The sequence below is a fragment of the Falco rusticolus genome, chromosome 4, assembly GCF_015220075.1.
Source record: "Falco rusticolus isolate bFalRus1 chromosome 4, bFalRus1.pri, whole genome shotgun sequence".
Lineage (NCBI taxonomy): Eukaryota > Metazoa > Chordata > Aves > Falconiformes > Falconidae > Falco > Falco rusticolus.
The window spans coordinates 42,487,284-42,501,943 of NC_051190.1; the positions used below are offsets into that span (position 1 = coordinate 42,487,284).

Here is a 14,660-nt window from a genome sequence, read left to right on the forward strand (position 1 = left end):
TCTTAGTATGTATGAAAAAAATCCCAGCTCTTTCTAAAGCCTGAATTTGAGTTAATTTTGAGCAAAAAGCTGAAGTCCATCTTTTAACTCCAACTTCTTCAGTCTCGCCTGTGAGCTCAACTGACATTTCTGACCCTGTGACCTTGTAATTCTCAGAAATTTGCCTTTGAAATAAGTACTTCCTTTCCTTGCATTGGTTAGGAGAATTTTACATGTAAAAGGCCAGATGTACAAAGTTCAAATGTAAAATGTGGAGGTTAAAGTGTATACACTATTCTAGACAACCCCCAACAGGGTAGGGCACAGTGTTTGTAAAGCAGTTCTAATACAATCCCATTTACTCAACAGGGTAATTTCAGCACCTTTTAAAGGAATTGAGCATTTTAGTATCATTTTCAGTTCTCCTCAGCTGTGTAAAAAATCCAGCAAAATTGATTACCTAATGAAAGTACTATGTGTTTGAAAAAAACCAAAAACCCACAAACAAAAAAAAAAAACCCTAAAACCCAACTAATTTGTCTAAAGTATAAGAACAAGCACATACTTCCTTTATTTTTCAAGTATCAGTTTCTTGGATACATAAATCTCCTTGCGGTTTGGTAAAGTTATCATTAAAACCTGTTAGTGTCTAATCAAACATAAATGATGCTTGTGTTGACCTTTTCCTATAAGATTTATTCAAGAATGCTATCAAGAAAAGCTTATAAAAATATTTCTTGTGTTTTATCACTTAAAATCTACTTGTCAATAAATACACAAAACTGAGAGCTAATATCTGTCATCAGTTTAGTATTTACTTTGTTTGGATTTTTTTGTGGAAATTAATCTATTTCCTGCATATGAGCCGCTCTACCATTTCGTCAAAATTTTCCCTAACTGTATTTTTTTTCAGCATTTGATTACTGATTATCCTGGCATATGATAATCCATGCCCTAGAATAATCCAACTGACAAAAGTACATGGAGTGTAAGCCCATCCTAAGCCTATTGACCAATCTAGAGCATCACGTTGATGTTCTAACATGTATGTCAAGTGTCCAAGTGGGAATAAAAGGAGAGATAATATTTTAGGGAGGTAGTGTTTGTCTGTTGCCTGAAGGGGGAAAATTAATATCATACTGACCCTGCTGATTGAGAACAACAATCCCGGCCTATCTGAGCAGACTCCAGTGAAGCAGAATCTAAGTTTCCAGTAAAATAAGTGCTCCCACACAAAGGTTATTAAACTGAGCGCCATGGCTGCTGCAAGCATGTAAAACACTCCTGCCATGTTGTCAATGTCCAGCTGGCTGCTCATTACTTCATTCTTCTCATTGTGGCAAATACCAGTCAGCCACAGGGTTTCTAACTCTTCCATTTCTCCTGGGGAGAGAACACAGTCAAACCGGTTAGAATGCAATTACTGCTCACAGTATTCAAACGTCTTCGCAAGTTTAAAAATACAGCACCATTTAATGTTTCATTTGTGAAGCACTTTAGTCTTATCTACTTCGGATTTGCAAATATAGCAGATTTCAACTCACAGCACCCTTTCAGTTTCAGATGTCCTCAGATTTCATAAATTACGTGGGAAGCTGGCTGCTCTAGGATCTGCAATTTGGATAAAACTTTCTTCTGCTTGCTGTAACCAGTATCACTTGTTACAGAGAGTGGAACTGGAGGGTTCCCGTCCCAGGGGGATCCTCTGCCCCATCCATGGGAGCTGCACGTGGTGCACACTCACAGCCAGGAGGCTCCTCCCATCACAGTCCCAGTCCCAGTCCCAGTCCCAGTCCCGAGGGTCCCCCCAGCGCTGCTCCCGCCAGCCCACCCGTGTGCTGCAGGGGCGCTGACACACCCAGACCCTGGCAGCCAGCGGTACACGAGCAGCACCAACACACACAGGGATGGCCTGATCCTCCTCTCCTGCCAGCTGATGAGGACTGAAGTTTGCTAGCGAGACGTGCACACGCCGTCACTCGTGTGATTCACAAACACAAGTATCTGCAGAGCCCTCACACACTGTGCACACCTGTGCCCAGACCCTGCATGCCCCTTATCTGGCTTGCACCTCGGGTCTTTCCAGAAGTCCCAAATGGAAAGCAAGACCACATCAAAGCCAGCTAGGAACTGAGTCGAGTAGTGAGATGGGACAGGCCATAGCGATCAGCCACAGGGCTCGGTCAGACACGCACCCTGACACACAACCAGACCCTTTTATGCTCCCTCCTCTCCGTTTTCCTGTATTTGTTCCTCCCTAATCCATTCTGACCCCTCCCTCTGGCCCTCCCCCTAAACGCTGCAGGTTACATTTCACATGTTCTCACAATCCCTGTAAAACATGCCATAAGAAGTTTGTTCTTTCCTGTAAGAGACACCCACAATAACCGTATTTACCCTTTTCATATAAGTTGCAATGGTGTGGCTGAACCTCTCCTGACATGTCTGGTCTCTGCTATGACCTCTGGTATCTCTTGTTCCCTAGGGTATGAGTGTCTGAGGATTTGATTTATTAGTGTTCCTGTCTCTTGTTTAATTTTTTATATTGAATGGCCACTAACCAGATAACCTTACAATCCAGCTGTCTACATATGCTTTGCATCCAAATATTCCTTCCATATTTTTCTCCAGCCTCCCAGCCCAAGAAGATTTTTTTTTTTTAATGTTAAAAGACAGACCATCCAAACAATAAAGATTAAATGGTAAGTTTAAAAATTCAGCAGGAGCAACCAGGTCCAACAGCTGGCTGCACCGGGCCACCACTGCAATCGGCGTTAGTCACATTTCCTCTCATGGCTGCATTTCAGTGGTAGGTGAACTGATTCAGGGATGCAGTTTTAAACCACCGTCTGATCTACAAGCACTTTAGAAAGAAAAGACATTTATCAAAACCTTCTCGTTTTCTTCCCCATAATACTTTTATTTATGGCAAAGCAATGGCAGCCACCAGCACTGGATGTAAAATCACCCAAAGCATTGTGTCTGAAGGTTGCCGTGACGTTACACTGGAAATGGAAAGCTTGGCTAGCTTTACCCATGCAACACATGCAGCAAGTGAGGGAAAATGGCTGCATATGATACAGCATTAACAAAGTCTGTTGTGTTTCATACACCACCTGCTTTTCTATAGAACAGTCACTTAATGCCTGGAATTGCAAGAATACAGTCCGCCCCTTTTCCTCTTCAAGTTTCCTTTTTAAGAATTTTATTGTAACTAGCAGTACCTTTCAAATATGATTCTCCTCCCGGCTTTCTGTCTCTCTTCATTTTCCATTTCCCCCTAGAGACCTGGGTGATGCAGTAACTTCAATCCCTTCCCACGTCATGTACCCCAAGCCTTCTCCCTCGTCGTGCCCTGTGCACCTCCCTCTGCCCCCCGCTGCCCTCTGCTCCCCCCAGCCTTTCTCCTCAGTCTCCTCTGGCCTGTTGCTGTGCCCTGCCTGCCTCCTGGGCAGCAGCAGGAAAATAAACATCTCGTGCTTGAAACAGAGCATTCCTAGTTTCTGGTTTGGCTATGCCACATGCTTATTGCCATTAAAACTCTTCATTTACTTAAAGCTAAGGAAGCAGATCCACACTCCCCCTCTGTTGCATATTCTAAGACTTAGAATCTGTATTTCACTGAGGAGGTTTGGCCTCAGATGAAGGACACTTAGCAGTGCTTGCCCCTGCCAGCGTGGACAGGGGTGTGCAAGAAACTCTAACTGTTCCAGCCAAGACTGGATTTTATATTGCACGGTATATTCATTTTCAGACATTTAGGGTTGTTCTTACTGAGGCATTGCATGTGCATACATACCTTTTTACTCTCTTGGGGATATAGTCAGCTGACAAATTCTATTATTATTTTTAATGACATAAATGTCACTGTTTCTAGAAAATACAGCAGACAATACAGAGGGCCAGAAAGTACAGTATTAGCTGGCTTGGTACATTTCCCAGTTTAGGATATGGCTTCAATTTCAGGGAAGAATTCCCATGCTACAGAGCCTTAATCCTTATCCAGTAACTAAGGAATACATTTTCAGTATTAGAATCCATACATCATTGGAGTAAAGATCAGAAAAAAATGGCTAGAAGCTATACTGACATTTCAGCTACCCTCAAGCTAGATGAGAAGATCAATGACCTGCTGTGCAGGAGCATTTTGCAGGACAGAGTGTCAGGGCAGTAGGAAGGCTGCAGCCCACAGATAATTTGGATGTGTGAGCCGGAAGCGGAACACAAGACTGTGATGGAGAAATTGTTTCTCATAGAACATGAAGGAAAAATTGAAGGAGAAAGGACAAGTACTGAGGCACTTTAGCAAGGGCCTTTCACAGACTTGTGAGAGAGATTATTTGGTTCCTAGTTCTGAGTTGTTTTGTGCTTGAGGCATGGGTAAAACCTTTACATCTGGAAAAGGCAGTGTATCTTCTCCCAAATTACAGTGTTCAATCTTCAAAATACCTAAAAGCATCCCCAAGGAAGAAAGTCAATCCTATTAAATCTTTAGAAGTCTTCTAATGCAGGACAGAAGGACAATATATTAGTAATTGTAACAGTGTAGCTATTGCACACTGCCACTACATAGATAATTGGGGTTCATTATTGCATTTCCATACCCTAGAACATTTGGATTTCTTTGGTTCTGCTAAACCTCAGTGGACTGTTCCCCTTGTCTCTCTTTCAAGTCCTCCCCAAGGTCTATGAATAAAATTCACAGAGGCTATAGAGGAGAAAATAACCCAAGTCCAAAGAGAGAGCAATATTTCTGGTTTGTGCATTAGTAGCTACAGCTCTGACAATCAGCCCTCATTACTTCCCACAGGAAAATTCGTATCTCCCATGATTGTCAAACATCAATTTGATTTGACTGCTCTGCCCTTTTATGATTCATAACAAAATCCACAAAGGAATTTAAACCTTTTTTTTTTTTTTATTACAGTTTCCTCCGCGTTTCTTTCCCTTTGGCATGTACATCTAAAGTATCTATTGATAATCCACTAACCTTTCCAAAAACATCACTACGGAAACCAACTAAGCTTGTTTTGAGTTGAGATAAATGACAGTGCCCTGGCAAGCTATGGCGAACAAAGCATCCCAGTCTCTTGCATATCCTGCTGTTGTGATACTGCTTCCATTATATCTGATAATTACAGAAATCACTGTTAATTAACACCCAAAAGTAATCCACAATTTTATAGATTGCAAAGCACTGTGAACCATTGGATTGTCATATTTATGAAATGATATTACCTGGGAATGGACAGATTAGGCTGGTAATTCTGGTCTTTATATAGAAATTAGTTACCATTTACAGCATATATTTATACACACGTGTTGTGTACGCACACAGAAACACAGACAAAGCAGTTACTAATTACCTTGTAATAACAATTCACTAATGCTGACCCTATAAAACTGGCAAAAATCCCCAATCTATTTATTGCTCTTCCTTCCCATTACATTTTCCCCAAGATATTTACAGAAGGCATTACATTTTTATTACAAAATCCTCAGGTATGAGGATATTTTTAGCTGGGCTGTTGATTCATTCCTTATAAAAATCAGCCACTTCCAAACTTTGCCTGGAGTTGGAATTCAAAACATTGAACTTCGAGGCTAGTTAAACTTCTATTCAGCAAAAAATATTTAAAAGAATCAAGTCTTTTTGGAGGAATCTAGTTGTCTTCAAAATCCTTTTGGGTGGTCTAACTCTTGAGGTCAATGTATAGGGTGAAGACCCCTATAGCAATATACTCTTTTGGCAACTGAAAGGCCAGTGATTTGTGATCACCAGGCATTGGACAGTTCGGTCATTTCCATTTATGCATAATTCTAATTAGCAAGTAAAAGCTCCAAATATTGTGTAAGGCAGACCTTGGAAATCTGTCAGTAAGCTCAATATATACAAACGCCAGGCCTCAGTGAACCAGGTGTTAATGGAGTTCAAGTCCGCAGCTAATAGAGGGGGGGTCAATGACTTATAAATATTAATCAGACTTATCTTAAGGCTTTTTGTTTTCACTTCAGGCACTTACTAGAAGGATTGTAATGCCACTGTCATTTTCTACCTCCATCCATATGTGGACTAGATTAACAATTAAATGAATAGTTGCAGATTTCAGCAACAATGTATGCCATGACAATAGTACAAGATTAGAAAATTAAGAGCTCCAGTATATTTGGGGGAAAAAAAGGTGTCATTTTCTGTTTAATATGTTCACAGTATATTTAACTTGCAAAATTCACAAATAACTGCATGATGCCTACATGAAGATATTTTTAAAATTTCTATAGCACTGTATCATAAAAAGTCTGCCTCATTTATAGTGTAAGAGTCAGCATAAGCAAGCATTTTAAAGATCCATATTTCAAGCAATGTCAAGCCTCTGCACTATTGACTCAAAACACAGTATGGTCTTCTCTAATAAACTGCAAAATTCTAGCGCTCTCAGTGGTAATTCAAGACTATTTACAATGTTTTTAGGTTACAGCACGAAGAGTACTGGGATCCATTTGTATTTCTCCTGGGTTTGCTCCTGTGGCTGCGGTGCTCTCTGCCCTGACTGCTATTTGCACACAAACGTGCCAGTTGGTCATTGACTGAACATCCCCAAAGTGCCTTTCGTCTGCATTTTAGTGCAGCTTCTTTAGTGTATTTCATACTTCATCTGGGAAGGAGTGATAAATTGTCCAGTGTGTCCCCTGAACAATCTCTTCAAAATAAAAACTTCATTATCCAGACACAGAAAAGATCAAAGGGTAGAATCACATGCTTTTCCTCATCATAGCCCTCGGCAGTTTTTGCAGGCTGTGGTGTCATCTGAACCTGCCACCATCCTCTTGGAGCTGAAAACCATGCTGCCCTTATGCTGCCCTTTTGTAGTCTCTGTGGCTGCCTCTTGGAGACGTGTCAGCTCGCAGGGTTTCTTTTAGGGGGGGTTACGGGTATCCGCAGATTCCCTTCATTTCCTAGGCCCAGCATCTTGTAAGGCTCTGGCATCCTCCCTTGGTTGCCAGCTTTGCTCATTAAACCACCTTCCCAAAAGAGGCAGCGCCTGCCCCAGGGACGGGCCAGCCAGGCGATACTAGCAGTTAAAGCTGTCAGACTTGGGGTCATTTCACTGATCTCATTTTGTTTTCCTCTACATACATGTGTCCAGCAAGATGAGTGCATACTGAAAATCACGTTATTTATAAAAAAGAGAAGCCTCAAACCCACTTAATCCATCATTCTGCACATATATATATATAGAAAAGCAGTTTGGGGTAAGCTTTTTGGTTTTTGGTTTTGATAGACAACAACAAGTATGTATGTCCCTAGCTACAAACTTGCCAGAAATAAGCAAGCACAAAGTCTTATAATTATATCCAAAACAAGAACAAAATAGACTAGAGTAACCTTCTTTGCTGCTTATTTAGAAAGCAGATAATAAAATCAACTTGCTGCTGCATTCCAGGAAAGAAAGCAAAACCTCTGAAGCTTGAGTGGCACCTGAGCATCTTCTCCCCCGCTCCCTGAGGATACAAACGTGGGAAAAAGTGACAGAGACAGACACTCTAACCATGCATCCTCCTGATGGCAAAACCCAGAGTGCACACTGATAGCCAGTAAGTAGCAAACATCAGAAGTGCTGCGTGGCTGGCGGTGCCTCCACCCACCTCTCCAAGCCCACAGCCACAGGGCTTTTACCTCTCTCTTCCCCACAGCCCCATCCAGTGCAGCTGTGGGTCCAGCTTCATCCTGGTACAAAAATACCCCCAAAATCAAGCAAAACCTGATTTGCCTCCTTTGATCCTCACTTTTGGGAAGTAAGCCAAGCCTGGGCTGGGTTTCAGTGTGACTTGGGAATACAGCTCGATTAAGCACAGCCTCACGACAGTCCAAAATAGCAGTCAGAAGCCTGAGACACCATTTGGTTTTAAAAGGTGTGCTGCGCCCCGCCAGCCCCCAGGAGAAATACCGCCAGCAGAAGTTTGGATGGAGTGCTTGATGAAGGGAAATTGAAGAAATAATAACAGAGATATGACTTTGGAATTAGCGCTACTACATGAGAAATGCTTGTCAAGAAGCTATTAAATAGAAGTTACGTGAGGGAAGAACAAGCAGCAAAATATAAACAGTGATGACAGTCAAAGCACTGACCGAGTGGAAAAGGAAACAGAAATAGTCCTCATAAAGAATTTATTATTTACTTGTGTTTCACCTATCTACGTTCTCTGCAAGAACAGTTATCCTATCAGATGAGTAATTACATTAATTTTACAAGATTTGTAATTGGAAAAACAAGTTTTTTATTTTTATTTGCTTATTATCCTCCAAATGTTCAAATTAAACTGCTAAATAATTTGATTTAGTATTTTTATAATCACTAAAGTCTGTAATTCACTGAGTTCTTGTTTTTCTTCTTTAAAAGACAGATGGGTTTACTCCTCTTTAACCATGTAGGTTAAAGCCACAGCTTCCTGGAGATAACCACTGATGCTTCACAGGCTGCCACAACTACTTCCTTAGGTAGTCTGGAGGTGTATTTTCATCAAGTTCTTACCTTAATTTTAACTTATTTACTTATTCTCACACATAAAAGGAGGAGAAATCTATTTTCTATGTCCCTTCTGGATCAAATAAAAAAGATTTTTAACGCTTCACATGCAGTTCACAAATGACAATTTCAGGGTGGTTCAGGGTGCCAAACTGTACCTGCACCTCATTGCAAACCACAGCCTGGCACTGAGGTGCCAACAGAACATGAGAGAAACAGCAAACCTGAAACAAACTGAGGCAAAAATCATCTAATGGGGGTTTCTCTGAGAGTGGCATTTCTAAAATGCGCTGCTGCTCTCTCCAGCATGGGTGAGAGATTGGGTTAACGCCGTGCGATCCATGGCACAAAGGCACTTGGGACCAGTCCAGCTGTGGAAACCCCAGTGTAGGATACACCTGCCTCAGCGCCGGGTCCAGCAGCAGGCATATAGGCAACTTCAGCTGCATGGCAAGCCACCCTCCTGAGTCCAAAACCCATCGCCTGGCATGAATGAGAGTTGTCTGGAAAAATGAATGCTCTCCTATATTGTGTTGCTTCACACACTGCACCCTACCCTCGGAAATGTAGTCTGCATTTTCAGCAGCAGCACACCTAGGGCGAGTGAGGGAAGGATGCTCTGTCCAAGTGGAGAAAGCCAAGCTGCCGCCGGACGTCTTTGTTGTTTTATTGGTTAAGTACAACAGACCTCTCGTGTCAGCACGTCCCCCAGACCTGTGTCACGTGCAGGGCAGAAGGAGGCCACCCCAGCAGGAGATCACAGTGCAGGTGACAGAGCAGAAGGTGCAAAAAGAAACCGGCTGGTATTGATGGTACAAGGGGTGGTGGCTCTTGTGCAAAGTGATAACCTGGGGTTCAGCCTGAGAAGCCAGCATGCAAGTAAAGAAAACTGGCAGATACCAACTACAGATCTTGAATAAAAGGGTTAAATATGTACTTTCAGATTGGTCAGATGTAGGGCATCATCTTCAAGAGATTGTGGCTGAACCAGTAGAATCATCTGATTATTCAGACTGGACAAATGGTATTTTTAAAATTTAGGTTCATCCTGTTTCACATTTACTCTGGTGAGAAGTCTCACTAAGTGCTGGAGCAGAAAGGTAGCACCCCATCACTTAGAGACCCTAACACAGGAGGGTCTTTGTCATGCATAGAGGAGGCAGAAGGCAAATGGGTTGATGTGCATTTGGTTCAATAAGCTCATCAATTTCAGTGTGACCTGGTTATATGATTCGTGCAGCATGTTTCATAGAAGAGATTATGTAAAAGCACAGAAACTTTTTGAATTCAGTCTAGATCCCCCAAAACAATCTCTCTTATTTTCTGAGTTACTCCCTACTGTAAAAATAGCAAGAGGAACACAGATGACTGACAGCAATAAACTTATTGTGAGCTAATGACGGCACGCTGCATGTCCCCATTATTTAAGGATGAATTAACAGAACTGCTAAGCACGACTTTCAATATTACAATCCCTCTAACTCTTGTTCAGCTACACAAACACCCTCCACTTATACACTCACACTCTCCAGTCACATTTGTTCCACCCACTGCTTAAGGAGGACACTAAATATATAAACAGAAAATCACTGGGATTGTGGGTGTATTCTGCCTGTGCAGCACGTACTGAAAATATGTCCTTATAATCACATACATATTTCCTTCTTGGTCTTTAAAAGCCAGTGTGAGTCACACTGCTACACTTCCTTAAAATCTAGACAGCAACTTGGAAGGTTTATGCTAAAAAATCAAAAAAAAAAAAAAAAAGCAGAGAGCTTTCCTTTTCCAGATGTAAGGGGGCAAATCTCATTTCCACAGTTACCTGTTATCCCTAAGGAGTGGGAAGTAATTATCCACCCAGGAAAATAATTCTTTGCGTACTAAGCTGTCTTAAAAGCACATAAAGATTAACCAGAACTGAAAATTATTAGGAAGGGGATAACTAATTCTCTGTGGATACGGAAACCAAACCCAGTTTTCTTCTTTACATCTCTGTGTCTCTAATTGCTTTAAAGGTTGCAGCTTTAAGGGTTTAACAGAGCTATATCATCTGTCCCTCTTTTCCTGGAGATCTTTTCCCAGACCGTTGTTTAAACTGACCTTGTAACCTGCAGGTAGCACAATGCATTACAAGTACCTCACGTGAGCAGATGCTTAACCTGGCCATCTGGCTGATATTCTCCTACTTCTCCCCAATCTTGCCCTCTTTACCCAGCGTTTTTCTGTTCCTCTTTTCCATCCATGCGTCTTTTATCCCTCTATTTCTGCTGCATACCCCATAGCTAGAGGCTTCTTGCTGTCTTTCTCTCCATCCCATGCACACTCTGAAGCCCTTTTGCTCTCTTAATCCCAAAGCAGTTTTGTAATTTGCAGTTCAATAATCTCATTTGCTCACAAATAAATGTATAAAAAAAAAAAAAAAGAAAAAAGAAGAGAAAGGCAGAGAGAGAGAATGAAAAAGAAATTCTCCTCACCTACTAGGCACCAGTGATTCTGCTCCAGATCCCAAAGACATGATGCTATAGGTTTCAGAAGGAATGTCTTTCAAACTACTTGACAGGATATCCTTAGGAAGGTGCCACTCGCTCGAAATGGCAGCATGCAGCCCAAGGCAGAGCAGTGTCAGCAGCACTCGGGCCTTCAGACAGCTAGCCAGGGGCTCCTACTGCTGAAGGCTGGAGGAAGATGGTGCCCTTCCCAAAGTGCAGTCCAGCAGCTACAGCCCTGCTCCACCACGCAGGCTGTGTGTGCCTGAGCCTTTACTGCACTTACCAAGTGACAAGCTAGAGCAAAAAAGTGGTTGACAGCTGCTAGGGTAACATGCTGGATTCTGGGTATGTCAGCTTGCCCAGCTGCTCTTTACAGAGGTTTATAAAAGAAATCAAAGCACGTATCATGCGACTCTTCAGTGCACAACATTTCTGTTCTGACAAATTCCTGCGGCTGTGGGTGGAAGTTCCAAACAAAATGATGGTGTTGCTTCTTAGCAGCCATATCATTTTAGCTGCTTTTGAACTCCAGGGTGCTTCTATTTGTCAACAGAAGACTGAGAAAAAGTCTTCTGTGTCTCGGTAGAAATATTTTTATATCTCTGTTAAAAAACAATGTAAATCTTGTCTTGTGACCACAGCAAGCCAAGAAAAAGCACAACCACCACTGTGCTTTAGAGAATTACCCTGATGATCAACTGTTTTAAACAAAGCTGCAGATGCTAATTGTCAGCTGGAAGTTCTTACGGATAATGAGATGTGATGTACAGATAGTAAATTTAAGAAGGGAAAAACTCACTAGTAATATGCTTCATTCATATCCTTTATACAAGAAAAAGCAGCTCCTAACTCTATGTTAAAAAGATTCAGTGTCCAAAGCAATTATTCTTATACTTAACAAATGCATATTCATCTCAGCTTCCTATGAACTGGGCTGTGTGCATGAACCTGCATAGACCAAGTGAAGAAACATTTTGGGGATAATTCTATTTTTGAGACAACTGAGTAGCTATTCTTTAAATTCCTCAGCAACTCCTTCCCATCCCTCCTGCCTTCTGTCTCTCTTCCTCTCTGTTAGAGCAACAAACTTGGCATCCAGTAGCCTGCTTCCTTCCACTGAGACTTCAGAGGCGCTTTCACATTGTAGTTGTTAATTGTCAGTATAATTTGTCCACCCAGTAGAACTGTCCTCAGGATTAGAGATGTAGATACATTTCTAAGCTTAAAGTAATCCCTAACACAAATCTATATCCCTCTATATTTACCTTAATTTTATTCCAGTGGCAACAAGATACGAGAGACTTCAAAGCCATTGACTTCAATGCAGAAAAGGCATCGTGCTTTGGAAAGTATGAAAAGATGCTCCTGCATGAACAAGTCATTCACATTTCAGTTGGCTGGTTTGCATCAGCAAGGAAGAGGGAAAACATTCCTAACCACTATGCAAAAATTTCACTTTAATGTGTGAGTGAACTGGCTTGAGTAGGAGAAATATTCAAAAGAAGCAAGCTGAAATGAAGTGAGAAAAATCACAGGAGAAAGACGCAGGCAGAGGAAATTGAAAGCTCTGAAACACATTTCAAAAGGCTGTCTCAGTACTGTATAAATGTGAAAGGGAGATGAGATCATAGGTTTTTGCAGGTACAATCAGATATACTTTTAAACAAATTACTTGGTCTTATCCAAATATCTAATATCATCCAAAAGATTCTCTCTTCTTATTAGCATAGCATTCATATCAAGAAATTGTGTTTGTTCAACTCATTAGGATTTTTTTCTTACAGTTATGAAATTCATTAGATTTATAATCATTCATTGAAATTATTCCATACTGTGATGAATGTTCTGTTACATACACTGAATAATAATTCAATACTACTAGGCACTCTGCTGTTTTATAGGCTTAGTCTTAAAGAATAATAAATTCTGCAGATATTATACATGTAAAAGAAGTATTTCTGCCTTCATTTGTGTTTGCCTGTTTACTTAAACAACCTCATTCAGACTCCAGTGAAGCTTTCCCAGGTGTATCATCTTAAGATGAAACTTCGCCCCGAACCATGCTTTTAGTCAAAAATTTAAAAAAAAAAAATTCGAAGAGATTTTTAGTGATACAGCAAAGTGATGTTGGTCTGAACTCCGGGTTCACCCCTTCTAATTCCCCAAAACAGAGTTATGTAAGTTCGTAGCTAAAAAGATTACTCATCGAACTACTGAAGTTAGACAGATTACAAAATCAGGTCATGCTAGTTCCAAGCAAACATTCTTTACATTTAATTTCTTGGTGTTTTGTTCCAGTTTACCCGTAACGTACTTTGTAAATCAGTGAAAGAAATTGCAGCTACTTGCAGGGTGGAGGTGGGGGGTGTTGTTTGGTTTTGTTTTTTTTTTTTTTCGTTTTTCCCCCCATTTGATTGTTTGTTTTTTTCCTGAAAATTATCATCTAGACCTCTGACACAATGAAGTGAGACAAGGTAGAAAACATTTCTGAGACTAAAGGAAACATACCTACAATAATTCCTACACATCACATATGTCCAGCTGCTATTCTCTTTAATTGTGGCCACAGCATTTTCTGAACAAATCTAGGGATCCTTTATAAGAGAAAATGAACACTTTAGCATTCATTGGTTGTTCGAGCACCTTCTAAAGGTACTGAAAAATACCACTGAAAAGATGCCATAAACACATTCACAATCACCACGGTCTGTGCATGCAAATCCTTTGCTTATCTTCTGATGTAATATCTGAGCAAGATAAACATGGCAGCAGACATTCATGGCAAGGTTTCATTTATTTGGGTGCCATCTGTATCTATTGCAATTCTATAAATTATTCATATGGAAGTTTTAATGCTGAGTTTTGCAGACAATTGGTTTGTATCATTTCCAGCTACTAAAAATGGGTTAAAGATAAAAGCATTCATATACTATGTAAATCCACAGGTCAAAAAGTAAATACATAACAATATATTTTTCTTTCTTTCCTCCCATTAATTTTGTTTTCTCTCTGATATTCAAAGTGATGCATAAAAATGCAGCACCTTTTGACAAACTTTTTCAGTAATAGCTCCAAACACTTACCCTTCCATTTCATTTACTTTCTTACCCTGTGATTTCATTTCTTTTTCTTGGATAAGAAGTATCAAAAATGATGAAAGATTATGCACGAAGAAAATGAAAGGTGAAAAGGATGAGAACCTCAGCAATGCTCTGGCAACATTTCAAGGGGTTAGCCCACAACTGAGAAAGACGACTCAGATCATCCTTCAGGCTACAGAATCATTTTCTACTTTAGTATGGGACAAATAATTCAACTTCTTCGATTCAACTTCCCCATCGTAAAGTGGGTCAGAATTATAATACTTCTTAAAAGTATTACACAAATAGAAAAATATTCTATCCACAAAATATTCACAAATAGAAAAATAAAGCAAAGATTTTAGCCTATTAATTGCAACTGTTTGAAACAAGAACATGTAATTTCTTGAAATCTAGCTATTATGTGTCATATACTCATCCCTTAGGAGAAGCAAGCAATGTTTCTTCCACAAGCTTCTCTAAATCTAACAGATCAATAACGACAACACTAGTATCCCTATATGTACACCAGACAAAATGCATCAGTCATGATGATTACATCTCTCCCAGTCATTTAGTATTAT

The 14,660-nt window shown here is 40.5% G+C and overlaps 1 protein-coding gene across 2 annotated transcripts in view; it reads right to left on the reverse strand.

Moving 5' to 3' along the window:
• GRIN2A (glutamate ionotropic receptor NMDA type subunit 2A) overlaps window positions 1–14,660 on the reverse strand; it is a 188,681-nt gene that overhangs the window by 9,092 nt on the left and 164,929 nt on the right. For both annotated transcript variants that reach the window (XM_037386722.1, XM_037386721.1), the window contains exon 13: window positions 1,124–1,362. In XM_037386722.1, coding sequence (XP_037242619.1) covers window positions 1,124–1,362 — 239 coding nt within the window. The remainder of the gene's footprint in view (window positions 1–1,123; window positions 1,363–14,660) is intronic.